At 45.0% G+C, this 20,285-nt stretch overlaps 1 protein-coding gene across 13 annotated transcripts in view; it reads left to right on the forward strand.

The window, feature by feature from the left end:
• The window catches only part of Nedd4l (NEDD4 like E3 ubiquitin protein ligase), a 324,332-nt gene that overhangs the window by 257,068 nt on the left and 46,979 nt on the right, over positions 1 to 20,285 (forward strand). For 8 of the 13 annotated variants that reach the window (XM_029471742.2, XM_021151067.3, XM_085833667.1 and 5 more), the window contains 7 exons: positions 7,354 to 7,415; positions 7,745 to 7,847; positions 9,940 to 10,106; positions 13,743 to 13,878; positions 15,110 to 15,286; positions 17,699 to 17,773; positions 19,589 to 19,648. In XM_029471742.2, coding sequence (XP_029327602.1) covers positions 7,354 to 7,415; positions 7,745 to 7,847; positions 9,940 to 10,106; positions 13,743 to 13,878; positions 15,110 to 15,286; positions 17,699 to 17,773; positions 19,589 to 19,648 — 780 coding nt within the window. The remainder of the gene's footprint in view (positions 1 to 7,353; positions 7,416 to 7,744; positions 7,848 to 9,939; positions 10,107 to 13,742; positions 13,879 to 15,109; positions 15,287 to 17,698; positions 17,774 to 19,588; positions 19,649 to 20,285) is intronic. The other 5 variants (XM_029471743.2, XM_029471740.2, XM_029471741.2 and 2 more) reach the window with 1 other exon arrangement.

Genomic DNA, 20,285 nt, shown 5'->3' on the forward strand with positions numbered 1-20,285 from the left:
CAAATATGGGAATAGACCCTGGTGGCTAGCTTTAGGAATGTAATCTAACAGTTTTTAGCAAGGCAGGGGGAGAAGGGGAGGAAGAAGGGCAAGGCCTGCCAGAGCCATGCTCACCATGCGCAAGCTGGCTAGAGTCCCTTCCATTGTGGTTAGACTCTATGTAGCCTACAGATGCAACAGTTGTCAGAAGCATCCCCCTTTAGGTAAGAGAAGATAAGAAGATGAAAAATCTTTCAGTCGACCTACTGGGGTTAAGAGATGACTCGGCTGTTCTTATGAAGAACTTATGTTCCCAGCACCCACATCAAGTGCCTCACAACAGCCTACAATGCTGACTTGAGAGACTACAAGCCCCTCTTCTGGCCTCATGTGCACATGAGGTGCCTCATTCACACCCATGTGCACGTGTACAGGCAGAAATGTTTACACAATGGAGAAGATCCATGGAGATCTGGAGTGTGGGGACAGTGGCCCTGGCAGCCACCCCTCCTGGCCTTTTTAAGGGCTAAGGAGCCTGACTAAGTATATGGCTATTAATTGACAACTTAGCTGCATTAGCGGCTGGAGAATTCATTCCTTGAACGAATATTTACTGGTAGGAGGGATTCTGGTCTTGGTAAGTGCGTCAGCAAAGCCAGTTCTCTCTTGTGGAGCTCAGTGCTGGTTTTATGGCAGCCACATACCAGTGTTTGAAATGCTGCCCGGTGTGATGACAGAACCCACTTACAAGTATTTGTTATTTTCATTAAGATTTAAACATAAGCCACTTTGGCAAGCGGCTATTAATACCAGATGACACTTTCGAAAATTAGACCAGAATTCCCTCCTTTGGGTCCAACGTGGTTCTCATTTTCCCTTTTTCCCTAGATCCATACTCCACTACCAGGGCATCCATGGGCTAGGGATCCTAAAACCCATTGGAAAGCCTTGTCAGTTTCTTTCTTCCCCTCTTGCTACACACCATTTCTCTGTAATTCTGCACATAATTATACCAAGGTATTTAATTTCAATTATGATAAAAGCCTTCAGAATTGAGATCATAGAAATAAAAATAAATTGGGTTTTTTTTCCAAATCCAAATTGACAGACTACTTAATTACCTGTTCCTCCATGTTTATATATATATATATATATATATACATATATATATACATATATATACACACACATATATATACTCACACACATATATATATATATTCAGCTTTTAAAATACTATTATTATGCTCTCTTTATTTTTCATTGTGCTTGGTGCTACGTGCTTCTGCCATGGCACTTAAATGGAGGTCAGAGGATAACCCAGAAGAACAGCCTCTCTCTCTACATAGTGGCCATGGGGTTGATCTCAGGCGATCAGGCTTGGTAGCATGTGCCTCCACCCACATCCTATTAAGCTATCTGATGTACTTGGAGTGGTGTAGTCCCTCCTATACATTACTGCTCTCTCCTTTTCCCTCCCGTGTGTTGGCCCCTTTTTTCCTCCTAGACACCACAGTGAGAGAAAATATGCAGTGTTTGCCTGAGGTTTCATTCAATAGACTTCAAACCAAATTAATCAGAAACAATAAAAGTGATTTCATGCTGAATAAGTATATTCCTTAGGACTGTGTTTCAAACTAGTGATGAGCTGCTGTCTTGTTAATTAGGATAGTACATCTTTATTCTTTAAGGAAGTCTTGTCTCAGGCTCCTTTCTGATGCCCAGCGTGGCAGAAAGCTCTTTGGAAATCAGGGATTTGATGGCCAGGGGGAAGGAGAAGTGACCTTAGTGTAGATGGCTGTGAACTTGCTTTAAGTAACTTGAATGCCCCATTTTGTGTAGTTAATGTGTGTGGTTTGGAGAGAGAAATACTATAGACCTACCAGCTGAAGCCCCTTTCCTCACCGACAGCCAGCCACAGCTGTTCCTAGCAGATACCGGCACTTGCAATATCAAACTTCTCCTTCAGAGTCTCAGGCTCGCTTTGCTAAGCGTTTTCCTGCGTCCATTTGCCACATAAGTTCCCTGACCCAGAGAAGCCCCTCACCCTCACTCCCAGCCCCCTGCCCACAGGGTAATTTAGAGGGCCAGTGTATCCTCTGCTAATGTACAAGCACGGAGGTACAAACTTCAGCTTCGTGGAACCCACATCTCTGCCGCAGTCCATTGCCAATACCTGGGCACAAGGATTAATTAAGCAGTGTAGTGGGCCAGGTGGCTGTTATATGTAAGACCAAATTGGCAGCCTGCCGGGAGGAAAGTGCATGCACGCTGGGAGCCAAGAGGTGGGCAGAGGAGATGGAGACAAAGCTGCCTTGCGTGGTGGGTGGTCACTGCCTGCTAGCCCAAAGCAAGCGAGGGAGGCAGTGACAGTAGCAATCCGAATCACCTCCTTTGATCATGGATTCCTCCACCCTTTGTACTCAAGGGCTTCAAGATGAAACAAAGTAATTTTAGAATCCTGATTCACTTTCTGTCCTGGCTGTAGTCGCACTTCCCAGGTTTCAGTTGTGTAGGGACAGGGAATGGACAGGGAACTGTGGTTTGAGCTGTGGGGGCAGCTGGGACATCTGCTTCCTTCTCTCCAATTCCTGACTGTTTATCTTCAGTATTTATTTTCTCCTTTATTGCCCTTTGAGGAAAAGACTGAGGCAGAGCAAATGTGGGGAGTGAACATTTATGTAGGACAGAGAGCTAAAGGAAACAGCCAGAGCTCTAAGACATTGCTAAAGGACCGGCTTTAAAAGATGGGAATCTGCCTGTCAGATGTGGTCACCTTCCATCTGAAGATAGGGGAATTCTCTAAGGTTCCTTTCTGGGCCCCTGCTTTCCTACACGAGGAGAGTGCCCTCAGAGGCAAGGCCAGGTTGCATCAAAGCAGTTCCAGTATTCCCTGAGCAGAGGCTCGAGGCCTTGGTGACACACTTGTTACCAAGGAGATGCAGGATGGCAGCAGGACGGAGGCCTGCAGAGGAGATGAGAGGCTGTAAATGAGAACAGTCCTTTCGCCTACCAGCTGCTCACAGGCACAGCCCTGCCAGTGGGCTTCCTGCTGTCCTCACAGGGCCACAGGAACAGCCTTGGCTGTGGCCAAGTATGATTGCTGGTCCTTTGAAACTTCTCTTTTCAGACCCGTTTGCTACATGCCGTCCATGATTGAAACTGGGCATAGTGTATCTTCCACCTTCTGATTAGGGATAAAAATAACTTGAAGGCATCCCTGATAACAGGATGAAGTTCTGACAGGTGTTCTCCCGTTGCACCCTGGAACCTTCTCCCGCCTCTTCCCTTCTATGCCTCCCTGTCGCCCCCACAGCTCTTAATGTTCTCCACCGCTGCCAATTCCAGATTCTCTGGATCCTTGGGCAGTCATTGCACTGGGTAGAGAGACGCTGTTACAGAAATGTAAATGTCTCCATCTCAGCCACGGTTGTATCTGTGCAGCATGGGCTGACTGCTTTCCTAGTGTGGAGCATGTTCAGGAGAGTGGACCCTAAGGTAGTCTAGGTGGTATATGTTCTTACGTTCATAGCCGCGGGCAGGATAACGATGCTTTCTCGGGTGTGCCCATCTCTTCCTGATCTCTTCTTCAATACCATCTCTTCCTGAGGGCATTTTCTAGGTGAGGAAGCCTGGGTCCAGAGAGAAGGGTGGTTTATCCCAGCTGGCGACATTGCTGGGCCTGCTACTGGTTCTTCAGTACTGAGGTGTGCCTACACCATGGCCGACAGAGGCAGGAGGAACCTGAGGCTGGGGAGTGGCGGGTGGGTTTTTTAAGTCTGGGCCTTTAGCAACTTTCTCCTACATTTGCCTTCCAGATGGTTTATTTTCACCACCTATCACAGAGACAAGGATTCTGCAAAAATAGCCATTCCCTTTAAGACGACAGCACTGTCCACAAAAATGCCCCTCCCTCCCCCAGGTCCCATAGTGCAGTATGCTTCAAGTCAACTCTCTGCATCTTTCTCTGTTGTGGTCTACTTTTTGAGGAAGGGGGGGGGTGGGGAGGCACTTACTTAAAGACCTTAGGGAGAGGGAAACTCAGCAATGTCTGTGGAAGAAAGGAAAGTCTAGTCGAGTGTGAGTCTGTTCTCCAGTCTGGAATTCACCACTGCCTTCTCTTTGGGGAACACTGCCTTTAAGGTGAATGGTTAGTGTTAGAGCAACTGTTCTCAACCGTCCCAATGCTGCAACCCTTTAGTACATTTTCTCATGTGGTGGTGACCCCCCCTCCCCACCATAAAATTAGCTTTGTTGCTACTTCATGACTGTAATTTTGCTACTGTTACAGATTGTTATGGTGACCCCTGTGGAGGGGAGTGGGGGTAGAGGTCAAGTGATCCCCAGGCTAAGAAATGCTGGGTTAGAGGATTTTCCGTGAAGGGTATTTTGCACCTGCCTTTTGTTGCGTGGCATTCATTGAGTCTGCAGCACCCCAGGTGGAGCTGGTCCACGATGACAGTGGCCAGGACTGTGTCTGGCACCTTGTGTGGGCTGTGTGTAGACCACTGTCTTAGCTGATTAGTTTAATCCTCACAATTCAGGAAGCCCTCGTTACTACAGACAAGGACACCAGAGCCCACAGACAGACAGAAGGACCACCCAGCCCTATAAAGTAGTGAAGACAGAACATAGACTCAGGGCCTGCTTCTTGCTCTATGTGTTTTCTTGCTTGATATGTGAACAGAAGAGTGTCCAGAGCCCTCTAGTCCTCCTCAGTTCCTCACCGATGCCCACCAACAGCCCTGCAGGCTGTTAGTCTTTTCCCTCTACCGTTGAATTTGTTCTCCATCCAAGGCTAGGTGCTGTGGCAGCCCCTCCCACATCCCTACAACCCTCAGGCCAGGCACTCCGATGCCACCAGAATTTTCCTTTATGTTGACTAAAATTACTAAAAAACAACAATTGTCGGCATTAGTATTCTTTCTCAATAGTCTTTTATTATTATTATTATTATTATTATTATTATTTGTGTATGTGTATATTGGCAGGTACATGCAGAGGTGAGAGAACAAGCTTTTAGAGTTGGTTCTTCACTCCCATCAAGTGCATTCCTGAGATTTAACTAAGGTCTTCAGGCGTGTCAGGGAGATCGTCACAGTGGGGTGAAGATGTAAAACCTGGTCACATGGGCGCAGGAAGGAATTTTCGTATCACTGGGGTAAGAACAGGGCAAAGTTTGCTGAGAGCTCAGAAGGTTGAAGTGAAAACTGAAGTCCCCGAGTTCAGTCCCCAGAGCCCACAGGACTGACACAGGCACGAACTCACAGAGACAGCACGCATAAAGCTGCACAAGTTCAGGGGGAAAAAAAATCCCAGCATGGAGAAGGGGAAGTAGACAGAGCCCTGTCCCTCTCCAAGAAGCTGCTTGCAGTTGATGCCTTCTGGGAAAGAGAAAATCGACTTTCTCCAATGGAGCAACGTTGAGTACATCAACTGCACTCCAGGGCAGGCCACTTGCTCAGGAGGAGCTGGCCAACACAAAACAGATCCCCTGGTTTTGTTTGTGTGTGTGTGTGTGTGTGTGTGTGTGTGTGTGTGCTTTTTTGGTTCGGTTTGATTTAATTTGGTATATTTTTATCTTTGGGGTTTGTTTTGATTTTAGGGGTTTCTTAAGAGAGGCAGAATTTGAAGTTGGGTGTGTAGGGACATAGTCTCTAGGAGGACTTAATGGGGGGCAGGAAAGGATATGATCAAAATATATTGTTTGAGAAAACATATAAAGCCAATAAATGAAAAGGCATTATGGTGTGTACATATGAATATAATCGTATGCCTTACAATTCTAGCAGTGAGGGCCGGGCAGTGGTGGCGCATGCCTTTAATCCCAGCACTTGGGAGGCAGAGGCAGGCAGATTTCTGAGGCCAGCCTGATCTACAGGACAGTCATGGCTATACAGAGAAATCCTGTCTTGAAAAGCAAAAAACAAAAAACAATAAACAAACAAACAATTCTAGCAGTGAGGAAGCAGGCACAGGAAGATACCCTCAGCCCCCTACCCTGGGTTTCTGATCAGCCACACTAGCCTAATCAATGAGTATCTAGCCTAATCAATGAGTATCAGTTCATTGAGAGAAGAAAAAGAAGGTGGCCAGTGTGTAAGGTTGTCCTTTGGCCAGCACACAGTAGGTACATGCACGCCAGGAAAAGGGGGTGGGGGTGGGGAATAGGAGAATCTGAAGCCATTAGGAAGAAAGGATGTAAACAGAATTCAAATGTAAATACATACTCTCTCTTCATTCTCTTGACATAATACATCATTGTATTGTGGTTTGCCTCTCTTCCTATAAAAGCAAATATTTTGGATTGCGTTTAATTTGAAAGATCAAGTATTTCAGGTTTGATTATGAACAATGTTTTAAAAAATAATGGCACAAATTTCCCCCAATTTCCTGCTTTATTAGCCAACCAATTTTGCACATTAAAATGAATCCCAATGTCTTACCAAATGAGCATACATCCCGTACTACTGGTTGCTTCTCTGTTGCTGTGATAAACAAGTGTGGACCAAAAGCAACTTGGGAGGGAAAGGTTTAATATGGAGGGAAGCCAGGGCAGGAACTGAGAGCAGGAACTGGAGCAGAGACCTTGAAGGAAGCTACCAAACTAAGTTTCTTATCTAAGTCAAGACCACCTGCCCAGCGTGGCACTTCCCACAGTAGGCTGGTACTTCCCACATCAACCATTAATCAAAGAAGTATCGGGCAGACCTGCCAAAAAGCTGATGTGATGGGGGGTGGGGGGGTGATCCCTCGCTCAGGGTTTCCAATTTCCAGATGGTTCTAGTTTGTGTCAAGTTGACAAGCTAAGGAACGCAGCCCAGTTTCACTCACAGCTTCATGGAAGAGCCCAGTGGGAGGAGTGAGGGCTCCCTGGATGCTTTGCATGGGAGATAGGATCGACTCACCTTAAGCTGATGACTTCATCTTTCAATGTGAGGCGTGCAGCTGCATCCCAAGGCTAGGCCTTGCATTCTGCTTAACTCTGTGTTTAGGTTTCTTCAGTCCCAGGGATAATGAGGCACCACTGACCGTTGGTTTTCCAGAGCTAATCGACTCTGGGAGATTGAGGCCATACCCTGCAGTTAGAAATTACACTTGGCTGTGGTGGCTATAATTTTGTCATTTGTCTCTGGCTGGGCTTGACTACTAGAACCTGATGTAGATAGTGACATCTAGTGGATCTTAAGCAGACAAGCTTCCGTGGGCCTGGAAGGTGTTTAATTAATTGGCTAAGTGCCTGTTGAGGAACCAGCTCTTTTTTTACCCTTGGCGTGTCCTAAAAATATATCCTTCATATTCCTGATGAGAGTGTCAAAAATATGAAATTGCTATGAATGTTGCTTTTCTGCTAATTGGTTTTTCTTCCCCTAGACAGAAGATCCAACCATGGAGAGACCCTATACGTTTAAGGATTTTCTCCTGCGACCTAGAAGGTGAGGCTTGCGGGTAGGTGTAGGGGTGAGGCTGGTGGGTGGGTATAGGGGTGAGGCTGGTGGGTGGTTGTAGGGCTGAGGCTTGCTAGTGGGTATAGGTGTGAGCATTGTGGGTAGGTGTAGGGAAAAGGGTTGTGGGTGGGTGTAAGGTTGAGTTTTGTGAATGGTTATGGGGGTGAGGATTGCAGGTGAATGTAGGGGTGAGGCTTGTGGCTAGGGGTAGGGGTGAGTGTTTGTAGTGCTGCTTTCTCTGAGGACAGTTTCAGCAAACACCTTAAAGAATGGAAGCAAGCCATATCCTTTACAACTGGTTCTCTTCCTGTATGTAGTCATAAATCTCGCGTCAAAGGGTTTTTGAGGTTGAAAATGGCCTACATGCCGAAAAACGGTGGCCAGGATGAAGAAAACAGCGAGCAGAGGGATGACATGGAGGTAAGAGAGACAGCTGCAGGCCCAGGGCTCTTCCTGGCTGCCCAGCTCACCTGAATGTCGTTCTGAGACTCTGTCATCGGAGGAAGTGGATGTGTGTAAACTTGAATATGAATTCACGTCCATAGACCCTGAGTTTGCCTTTGGAAGTCCTCCAGTGTGTGATTGTTTCAGCCAAAGTGAAATTCCCATTTTTCTGTCACAACACAAATAACAGGGCAGGCAGCTCTTCACACGGTCCTTTTTAGTTATTTGTCCGGCTGCTGTTACAAAATACCCCTCCAAAGCCACTCAAGGGAAGCACAGCTCACGTTTCGAGCCAACAGAGTCCAGCGTGGTGGGGAGGGGGTGGAAGTCGGATCATGAGGCAGCTGGTCCGACTGTGTCAGTTAGGAGGCAGAAAGTGGACAGGACAGGATTTATCTGTGAATAGACAAGCCCCCCCCCCCTCGGTGACCCCAGCAAGTCGCAACCTTCTAAAGGTTCCCTAACCTTCCCAAGCACCAGCAGCTGAATGCCCGGTGTTCAAACACACAAGCCTAAGGAGGGTATTTCACAGCCGCATAAGGGCATCTTCCATGGCAACCCCACTGCCAGAAACCCCGTGCCCATTATTGCTTTGGATTCTCAGTTCTTTTTTAGGTTCCTTTTAGCACTTGACATTGCTCTAGAGTGGATAGGGTTATTTAGAAACTCTATCCCTATCTCTGATCCATTTAGTCCACAATTAACAGTGCATAATGCAGAGTCCTCCTTGGGAAATGCCAGTTTGCAGTTAGCTATCCAGAAGAATGTCTCTGCGCCCTTCCTGACATAGTAGGCTCTTCACTTTCTGGTCACGTGTCTGTACCGTGGGTTCCATTGAACTATCTGTGCATATGCTGTAGACGGTGCTGTTTCTGTTAGCTCGTTTCTCATATTGTTCTGAAAGCCCCCATAGAAGAAGACCTCCCTGGCTATTTTCACATCTGTTTGCAGCTGTTCCACACGGGGGATACTTGAATGATGCATGGTGGACAGGTTGACCAAACCCCCTGCAACCAAGAGGCCACCTTTCCAGGCAGTGTTTCACTGTAGGCCTCTACAGCTGTCGCCAAGTAACAGGGACTGAAGTGGGTGGCAGACCAAAGTAGAGGTTGAGATTTCCCAAGCAAAGCAACGGATTGGTGTGTGAAATCCAAGGAATTGTTTACTCTCTTCTTGTCTCCCAAGTGCGGTAACCAGTGATTCGGTTGATTTTCCACTGGCTTTACCAGGGGGATGTTAGGGAAGCAATACTTAATGCTGAAGATATGTGTCGGAACAGTGTAACTGATCCTGGCACCGTGCAGTCTCTTTGTGCAGTGCCTAAGCAACTGTGGTAGTTTCTAGACAACTTCTAGCTCATAATTGTAACACAGAAGAAGAAGAAGAAGAAGAAGAATTGTAACAAGAAGGGTGGCCCCAGGCCACCCTTCTTGGAGACCAATAGCCTTTTCCCTACACCTATAGCCTAGACTATGCTTTCTCTTCAAACACACATGCATACTTCATGGTGGTGTTGAAAGGATGAAAGCCATAGCAGCTCTGGCATGTCCCATGGCATTGGCTTTGTGCAACCCTACCCAGAGGTTATGGAGTCACTGTAACTAATGGTTGTGTAAAAATTATCGTGTGACTTAAGCAACTAAACAGGGCCGGCGAGGCGGTACAGTTTGTTAGTGCACCTTCTGTCAAAACCGATTCGATCTGTAAAATCCACGTGGTGGAAGGAAAGAACCGAATCATGCAAGTTGTCCTCTGACCTCTACACGTGTGCTGTGCATGCACACGTGGGCTTGCTTGTAAGCACACACACTCAAATAAATTAATGGTTTTTAAAATGCAAAGAAGGTAAATGGAGTATCCAGGTGTGGTGCAGACATCTTAGAAGCTGGCATGGTTAACTGGCCATCGCTCACATGGGTTTTGGAACCCTGAGTTGGTTTTTCTCCTGGAGAGGAACTCTAGCTCAGTGTGACACAGGAAACTGTCGTAAGCCTCAGAGTAAGGGAGAGGATTGTCTTCTCCCGATGTGAAGCCCAGACTCAGGACTCCCATTGACTTTACTCCACAGCATGGATGGGAAGTGGTTGACTCCAACGACTCCGCTTCCCAGCACCAGGAAGAGCTCCCCCCTCCTCCCCTGCCGCCAGGATGGGAAGAGAAAGTGGACAATTTAGGCCGAACTTATTATGTCAACCACAACAACAGGAGTACTCAGTGGCACCGACCCAGCTTGATGTGAGTACCACCAGATGGCAGGGATGCTGTGCCTCACCCTGCACAGCAAAGGGTGGCAGTTCCAGGACAAGTTTGGGAGAAGGAGGGAGGGAGGGAGGGATAAAGAAAGGGAGAGAGAGACAGAGACATAGAGAGAGAGAGAGACAGAGAAGAGGCTGTTGCCTTGTGGCACTATAATTGGAGTTATTCTGCGCCTCTTCTAGGATTACTGAGGTGTGTGTTTCCTGGATTCTTCATTGGTTTGAGACACCTTGCCTCCCTCTTCCTCGACTCCCTCTCCTGATTGACCCAGGATGGAAAGCCAGAGGCAGACTTGGCTTGCTTTAATGTCTTTACCTCCTTACTCTTTTGCATTACTTGATGAGGAAACTCACCAAAGCTTCTTTTATTTTTTATTTTTATTTTATTTACTTCTCAAAAACATTTGTGTATCACTGCCTTGGTATATTTAGAAACACACAGGAGATTTGCAAAGTCAAAATTAGTAATTACTGTTTATTTCCACATCCTACTAGCTTAGAGAGAGAGAGAGAGAGAGCAGGGTGGCTGATGCCTGTTCCCTTAGTAATTTTTGTTCTGATGATGGCAAATAAATAAATCCTAGTTAAACCTCAATTACTGTTTTAAAGAAAGATTTTGAAGTGGCTTTTTGTTAAATCATAGTGAGCAGCAAAGCTGAAGTCTCTCGATGTGTAGTTAGAGGCAGAGCCACGGTACCCACGATGAAAGGAGAGTTCCCTCAGGGATTATGAGCTTCAGAGAAGCCAAAACAGCAGAATTAATATTACCAAGTAGTTATTATGCATGATCATTTCTCAGAATGCAACCAAGGCAGGCGAGTGGGCTTACGAGTGATATCCTATCTCTTCAACCCAAGGCAAAAAAAGATCTCCCAGTTTCTGCTCTTTAGGTAGGTGATATCCAGAGATGCTACAGGCTGTCCTTACAAATCCTTTATCCTTAGAAGGTTTAAAGGTATTCTCTGTATAATTGGGGGGAGTGGCTAGAGAGGATGGCCAAGTCAGCTAGCTTGGCACCTTATAGAGTCTGAAGGTAAAGCATACAGAGTCTGGGGACATGATTAGGCAGTCATCCCTGGGCCTCTCAGTAGATTCTTGGAACTATGAGCTGTTCTTGGCCAGTTTGCACTGCCCAGCATGGCCTTAGCTTATTGATTAGACAGGATGCACATAATTTTGTTGGGGTCTTAGATATAAGTGGTTTTGTCGATACTTTAGATTTATCACTGTTTGTCCTTCTCTGATAATCACTGCACTTGGAGGTTTGATAAGCCATTTTTAAGTATCGTATGTATTTGGAGTAGAAGTGTCTTTGGACCTACCTTGGGCATGGTCTCATACTGTCGGCAAAGCAGCTGCATCCATCTGAACTAAACAGCGCAGGAGTACACCCTGTGGCAAATGACATTGCGGGTTAATGTTGCATGGTGGCCCGCGCCATGATCTGAGGGAAAATGGGTACAGTTGTTACTGAGGTGATTCTGAGACAACACTTGCCATGTATTTAAAGCACATCACCTGTGAGGCTGGCTGATCGTCTCACAGGTGTGCACTTAACCCAAACCTATCAAGATGTCAGGTACGTACGTATGGCTTCCTAGGTGTGAAGCAGATCTCAAGAGCAAGGGAGCAGTTTGATTGGCAGGAGTCAGTTTCCACAGCCTCTGCTTTATCCCCTCTGCCGTTTATGGATTTGAATTATCCCTCCTTAGCATTGTCTGACATGCCAAGGTCATTTAGAGACTTTTTATGTGTATTCTAATTTTACATTTTGTTTAATAATAATTGAGCATTTCTTAAAAAGGCAATAAATACATCATCATGAATATAATATAGCATTTTTCTAACAGCCAACAGTGCCATTTTTTAATCATTTTTGTGCTTTCAGAAACTTTATTACTATATATATGTACTTCTTGATTATAATGATTTCATCTATAATAATATCAATTTTCTCAAGATACTTCTATTTAGTATACACATTTATTCTGGCTATATTTAATGTAACAACATGTTTTGTTAATGCAACAAATTTATGTATTATACATTCAAATATAATAAAATTTCTTTAATTCAGATTTTAGTAATTAAAGAATTATAATTTACATGTGGATTAAATAAAAACTAACTTTCACAGTACCTCCTGTAGCCCTAAAGTTGATGGTGCAAAGATGTTTGATAGAAATAGTTTAATATTCAGATTGTTGTCCTCCGTCACTGTGGCTTGTTGAGTCTAGTGGCTACACAGAGGCCCAAGGGGCTCTTTATTTGGGATATGAGTGAGTTTGAAAGTACTGGATACTTTAAATCCTTACTTTAGAAAGAATCTATTAAATAGCCTATTTAATTGACAGTTAGGCTGTCTATTAGTAGTATATCTATCAGTTCACCGGAACTAAAATTCTCAGCCATTTTGGAACATTAACCTGCAACGTAACTTGCGCTCATTAGATGTGGAGTCAGATTGAGACGTGTTTGCAAGCGCCTGGGAAGGACCTCTAGATGTCTACTCCAGACACGTCGCAGAAATTTCCCCCAAAAGACCGTCACCTGTCATGTACTGCAAAATAGTTTTAAGATACAGTCAATTAAATCATCTTTAAGGATAAGTTCTTAACTCGGATTCTAACTTAAAATCTTTAGTCGACAATACAAATGCGATGTGACAGCGCCATGTTCTTATTACAGGCTTGTTTGAGAAGTCAGCCCCTCTCTATACTTGGGGTATTAGAAGCAGGGTGCTGGAAGGTGGTTGCAATCTTAAGATGTGAGGTTTTTGTTAAAATGAGACAGAAAGCAGCTAAAAGTCAAGTCACACACCACAGGAGACGTCCCCTTGGGACCACAGCCTTGAATTTGTGCCATTAGTATCCTTCGGTCAATTACTGATGACCCAGATTAGCTGCTTGGTCCCTGCTAGGTAGACCTAGAAGGGACCTGCTGACTGCCTGTGTGAGCTTGCTTGTCACTTCCTGCCAGAGGACTGGCTTGTCACAGACTGAAGGGCCTGGATTTCTCTTTTCAAATACTGAAGCTTGAGGAACAGCCATCCCTGTTCCCACTGCCTCCACACCTGTGGGTTCAGCCAACCATAGAACATAACTATTGGAGACATATTAGGCCTGTACTGACCCTGAGCAGTCGTCTGTCTTCGTCATTCCCTAGACAGTGCAGGATAAGTTGTTTGTGGAATATTTCCTTTGTGTGAAGCTTGGTAAGTCATCCAGAGGTGATTTAAAGTACACCAGAATTTGTGCTGTGTGTTCTGTTAAATCAGCCATTCTGTTATAGGGACCGAACATGTAGGATTTGAAGTTTGGGGGATAGGGAGGGCTCTGCAGCCAATCCCCCGTGGATGCAGGAGGATAGCTGTATTATGTCTGAAAGATGCTCTAACTCTTGTACAATACACTGAAGCTGTTTTGGGGGTTTAGGGTGAGTGCCAGTGTGGTCTGTCCCGAAGATGGAGGAAGACTTCCAGTATTGGTTGCTTGTTCCTATCATTGTTTGACACAGATGTCTTAGTCAGTGCATGGACCACAGTGAGGGTTGGACTGTCAGAGGAGTCGCTCTGAATACCCCTTCTCTTCTTACACACCCCCCACCCTCCTTTCAGGGATGTGTCCTCAGAATCAGACAATAACATCAGGCAGATCAACCAGGAGGCTGCACACCGACGCTTCCGCTCTCGGAGGCACATTAGTGAAGATTTGGAGCCTGAGGCCTCTGAAGGCGGTGGAGAAGGCCCTGAGGTATGATGTCCAGAGATGCTGTTGAACTAAGTAGCTCCATCTTCCAACGTTCCCCAGGGTGATTTTGTATCTTATTTTTTTCCCCTCTCGGTAAACTTGTGTATTGCATGTGATGATTGCAGCCTCATGATTAACTGATTCCCATCTGAGTATTAGTGAACTTAGAAAATGCTTGTGAAACCAACGTTTGACCAAACCCAGTGACTCGTATAAATAGCAAGGGGAGAACATGATTCTGGTGTGAAGGTCTTACATGTAGCCCCCAGGGACCTAACCAATCTCATGACACAACACTAAAGTTGTCATTTTGAGGAATGGAGGGAGTTCAGTCACTTGTCTGGGTCTCATGGGCAAGTTTCTAATGAATTGCTTGACATCTTGGGAGAGATTACAAAAAAAAAAATGTCCGATCTGAGTTGATTGGAATATTGATAACTCTTCTCTATAAACAGTTAGCCATGTGTTACTGGAAAAAAGAGATGAAGTAAGCAACAAGTCAGAAGTGATCTTAACTTGATGCTGATGGCTGGTCCTTGGCTTGACCTTGTGTTAGGTCATTCACAAAACGTTTCAGTGACCAGCATTAGAACAGCAAGCTAGTGGTCTCATAGTAGGGCCACTGAACGTTCTGCAGAACTAAGCCATTTTAAGAAAGAGAGAGAGAGAGAGAGAGAGAGAGAGAGAGAGAGAGAGAGAAAGGAAAACTATATGAGAATTCCTTGTAAATTCTTGGGATGTTTCTAATCCATTTGTAACACAGGCTGGCAAAAAGCTGCCATGGTGGGGTAGGCGTGTATGTTGACAGGAGTCCACGCCATTGTGGCCACTGGACCTGCCTGCTCCCTTACACTATGTTCACATCCTTTATGGACTGCTCACGTCAGAATTTGCTCTCTCTGAAGTTTCCTGGCCTGTTAATTGGGGCAATGGCCCTTGTCTTCCTTGTGCTGATCCTGAAGAGTTTGTGTCTCATGCTAAGTAGGGGTTATCAAGAGTCTTCTACTTCCAGTCAGTTCAGGCCCTCCGAAGATTTTCCTTCTCTACCTGAGGCAATTCTATATGAAAATTGGCCCTGGCGGGTTGGGAAAAAAAATGTTGTTCTTTTAGAAAGAAGGAGCATGTTACCAGCCTTTTCTTGTTTAATGGTTATGAATATTGTGTGTTTTATTAGAAGGTAGACAGGTAATTCCCCGGTTCCTAGCACTTATCCTAGTGTCTGATTCCTACATAGCCTTGGGAGACCATTTCAGAGGAAGTGAACATGGCAGGAGATTCTCTCAGCCTGGCTCTGCCCCCACCGCCTGCCTCCCCAGTGTCTCGAACCAGCCCCCAGGAGCTGTCAGAAGAACTGAGCAGAAGGTTGCAGATCACTCCGGACTCCAACGGAGAACAGTTCAGTTCTCTGATTGTAAGTCATGGTATTGTTAGAAAAGCTGAACACCGGTGGTCAGTCCTTGGTTGTAGCTTCTGAGGATGTTCTTCTATGCAGATAATAGCCAAGGCCATTTGTTCTTGATCTGCAGGTCATGACCCATGGAGGGGTCAAACTACCCTTTCACAGGGGCCACATATCAGAAATCCCACCTATTGGATATTTACATTATGATTCATAACTGTAGCAAAATTGTAGTTGTGTAGTAGCAACAAAATAATTTCATGTTGGGGTCACCACAGCATGAGGAGCTATGTTAAAGGGCATTGGGAAAGTTGAGCACTACTGGCCAAGAGTGTTCTACTTCCAGTCAGTTCAGGCTCTCCAAGGAACTTCCGTCTTTACCAGAAGGAAATTTAGCCCTGGCAGGTTTAAAAATAAATTAAAAAAAAAAAAAAAAAATATATATATATATATATATATATATATATATATATATTGCTCTTTTAGAAAGAAGTGGCATGTTACCATCTTTTTCTTGTTTGTAAAAAATTCAAAGGATTAAGATTCTGTGGATTTTGTAAGTTCTAGCTTTAGCCTTGTAGGATCTTGTTCCTGTCCAAAGACTCATGAAAACAGTGTCTCTGCCATGAGGCCATTTCCTGTTGAGAATCAGGAGCCCCAGAGCCTCACAACCAGTCTTATAAACTCCCACTCTCCACACCTCTACCTTCCATTTCACAAACAAGGAGAACGGATATTTAAGTGATTGTCCCTGGCAAAGCTTGACCATGAGATAGAAGAAACCCCAAAACCGAGCATATGAACTCTTAAGGAAAAAAAGTTTGAAACTGTGACCCAGACATCAAGATAACACTTGACCTGGGTTTCTTGGCCCTCAGAGAAGTACTTCCTAGAGGGTTCAGCTCAGTGAGAAGGAACGAGGTCAGTCACAAAGAACTTTGCACGTAACACTGCACGGCACTGTGCACCAGTCATTCTCATGCACATACAGAATTAAGACCACACGCACATGCCATGTTTCTCAAGAAATTGGACTTAAAGATGTACTGGTGAGAATGGTGGTTGTCACTAGGTGGGAGATGGCATCCTCACACGATAGTCATGCTGATGAGCACACGGATCGTAAAATGATTGGAGGACTCCATTGAACCTAAAAGCCACTACGTACAACATTATTAGCCCTTCGATTTTGGTGTTCTCCTTAAATGAAGCTATTGGCCTCTGCTGCATGAGTGACAGTGACTGTATGCTTCCACATTAACATTCTATAAAAGTCTTTCAGAAAGACGATCACCACCAGGATGGAAATTCAGTACTAAGCGGATAGAGACGAGGCTGCATAGATGAGATATTTGAATTGGTACAAAAAAAAAAAAAAAAAAAAAGCCCTGTTACCATGGAAACAGCATGAGCCACAAAGCCACATATTTTAAATGTATTAAAGAAAAAAAATTGCAGAAATTATAGGAGCCATATACCATTTATATAAACCTCGTGGGAAAGAAATTCCTAGTTTTCTATGTTGATGTGAATTGGCATTTGTCACCATGAGAGTAAGGAGCTCTCCAATGAGAGTATTGAGTGCTTCCAGAAACCCGGCGCATCCTGAAGACCCGAGTGTGATTGCATATATCCCTTGGGGAGCTTCCTCCAGTCTTGATGCTCAAGGCTGCTCTGTATTCAAGAGCAGTGAGGTGAATGCTTTCCTCGAGATGACCCACACTGCCCAGTGTGGGAAGACACAGATCGCCCCTTACACCTCCACCTAGCTTTGCCTGACCTTAACTTACTGTTTGTTATTATACAAAGTCACGCACGTTACAGGCTGTAGCATGGCTAAGCATTCTTCTAGCTAGGAGGCTTTTTTGCCTGTGACCTTCTCGAATCTTTGTTCAGATCCACAAGGCAAACACGTGGAAGGAACATTCTGTGTGGCACACAGGATTGTCCTTGGGTGTGCCTCGCTTCTTCTCCACTCCACTTATGTTGGAACTGGAGTTCCCTCCACTTGGAAGCTAAATACAACCCCCTAACCCTCGCAGGGAGGATGGGCAGTGTCTAAGTGCGATGGCCATACAGTTTAGCTGGTAAAGAGCCTTTTTCTTGCCCCCCTTTTCCTCCATTCTTCACACTTGAGAATTTGTCCAGAGCTCGTGTCCCAGGTAGCATTGACCTCTTGTTACTCTTGAGTTTCTTGGGGACCTGTCTCTTCTCCCTGCCAGCAGGTCTGGCCTCCTTTTACCTATAAATCCTGGCCTGCCGGAGGACACTAAGAGTTGAAACTGAGCTCTGGAAGGGCTATGGTCACTGCTGGGAAACAGGTGGTGTTCAATTGCCTCCTGATGTCAGAGAGCAGGGCATGGAAGTGCAAATGGGTTCTGAGAACACTCCTGCTAACCCTGCCTGTCTTTCCATTCCCTGCAGCAGAGAGAGCCCTCGTCAAGGCTTCGGTCCTGCAGTGTTACCGACACGGTTGCTGAGCAAGCTCACCTTCCACCGGTAACAAACACTCATTTCCAGTTCTCAGCTGGGTTCTTTTTTTGGTTTGGTTTGGTTTGGGTTTTTTTTTGTTTGTTTGTTTTTTTGGTTTTTGGTTTTTGTTTTGTTGGTTTTTGTTTTTTGGGTTTGGTTTGTTTTGTTTTTTGTTTTGGGGGGTTTTGGGGTTTTTTTGGTTTTTGGTTTTGTTTTGGTTTTGTTTTTGTTTTTTAGCTTTGATTTAAAATCTTCAGGGCTGCTGAGAAAGAGTTTTCCCTGTGTCAATCCATTCATCATACGAACAGGACATTAGAACTTTTCTGATTAAATCGTGCAAGGGTCTGGACTTTCCAACCCGGAATCCTACCTACCACCTAAGCTTCCAAATTGCTAAAATCTTACTCTGGTTTTTCAGTCAGCAGACTGCATCCGACCTGCTTATATGACTGAATAGGTGGTCTGTCCATTCAGCAGTTACAGCTCTGAGTTTCAGGGAGCTGAACTCGGTACACTCCCTGACCCCTTTGAACAGGAAGAACTCTTCCAGCGAGACAGCCTGTTTTTTTTTTTTTTCCCCACTACCCATGGCTTAAACTCTCAGCTCCACAGAGCAACTGCGCTAACTATAAAGGCAGCTACACAGGTGAAGAATGGTGTGCCCTTTGCTTTTCCCTGCCTAGAGCTGTGATAAGTCTGAGTGCACAGGGGCACGGGATATCCAATATATGCTAAAGTAAATATCAAATTGGAGGGCAGATGAGCATTGCCTCGCAAGAAATAATTTACAGAAATTAGTTTCTTCTTTGGGAGGTGAAAATATTCTGTGGTTTTAAATGTTCAATTTAATACTTGACATTGGCCTTTTGTTTGTTTGTTTGTTTTTGTGGGTTTGTGGGGAGACAGGGGTGGGGGAATTAAGACAGAGGCTTGGTCTATAAGCCAGACCAGCCTGGAGCTCTAATTATAGACTCTAGGCTAGCCTTAAGCTTGCAGCAGTCTCCTGCTTTTCCCTCCTGAATGCTGAGATCGAAAGCATGAGCTGCCACACCCATTTTTCTTTTGTTTTTTGTTTTTTTTTTATTACTACAGATCCTCTTTCCTGACCCAATTCATTGTGTATGAACTTGAAGACAGGCAGCAGATTTAAAATTTTTGAAACCCTCTCCCTCGCATACATTTTTTTCCCTGACTTCAAGGGACATTTTTGTTCAAGTCTTACTATTTTTAAAAGTTACAAAATGAAGTGATGTGTATGTACCAGCCAAAATAATAAATTGGGTTGTGGAGTCCATTGTATATGGTTGGCTGATAACAAGCTGAGATGGGTTTACGTACAGACCTCCCAGAGCAGAACCGTAGACTGTGCCGCACTGTCGGGGATCCTTCTCAGCCCGATGATTCTGTGATTGTCCTGCAGAAATTAATCACTCTCCCCTTCAAAATCAGGGTCAGCTTTGTTTGCCGCAGAGTCCCTTTGCCTGGATCTGTGATTGCACCTGTCCCCTTGTTCTTAAGATGCCGGGCACTCATGGACCCCCAGTGGCCTCTCTGAGATGCGCAGATATAAGAATCTGCTAAGTTTTGGACTCTGGAAGCACAAAACATTAGCCACCCCTATCAAGGATGTAGCCTGAGCTTCTTTGGGGTAGCGTGGTGCTACAGAGAGGTCACTGGGGCGTGCCCAGCTTCATTTGGACACGGCGGATAGCGGGGATACCAATCTCACGCCACCTGTCACAGCATCTCCACAGCAGTGATTTCGGGTTCACTAAGCAATGGACGCCTCCCTCACCCCCACCCCCAAAATACGTGTTACTGATATACATTGTCATTTAACAGCCCAGCACCCCAACTAGGCGAGCCCGTTCGTCAACTGTCACGGGTGGTGAGGAACCAACGGTAATGACCCCAGTTATTGAACACTAACGGTGGAAGTCTGTGGGATGGTTTATTATTTTGCTTATGATGAATATGCTCCCTCTCATTTTCAAAATCAGGTCAGTTTCTTTATGGTAGGGAGACACCTGGACTTCTTATCCTAAACTTCTCATGTTTGGGTTCTTTAAGGTACTAGGTAAAATGGAGTCATTTTTAACCCTGTATCATTTGAAGTACTGTATGATTCAAAGTACAGTCAAGCCTGGTGGACTGTTTTTGTCAGTGTCTGTACTCCGGTGAGCTTTCTTTTGCTGCCGAATACTCGGTTAAGCGAGAGAAGCTATAGGAGTCATTCAGAACTGTGCTTGTGAGTCGAGGTGTGCAAGAGGCTGTGCACTCCTCTTTCCCGCACCACATTTATAACAGGGAACCAGATTGTCTGCATTGCCATCATAACCTCTAACCTCTCTCTGCTACAGGAAGTCTGATTTCCAAGAATGCACAAGTGTTTGTATGATTCCCAGGGCAGCAATTAGGATATTTCAATGAAAGTATCTACAATTGTTATTATTTTCTTATTTTTGATTGATAGCATTCATGCTTCTGTATAATTTCAATCTGACTAGTTGTTTTGTTGTGTCCTACTGACCCTTGAAGT

The sequence above is a fragment of the Mus caroli genome, unplaced genomic scaffold (assembly GCF_978045245.1).
Source record: "Mus caroli unplaced genomic scaffold, Mus_caroli_1 scaffold_19, whole genome shotgun sequence".
NCBI classification, from domain to species: domain Eukaryota; kingdom Metazoa; phylum Chordata; class Mammalia; order Rodentia; family Muridae; genus Mus; species Mus caroli.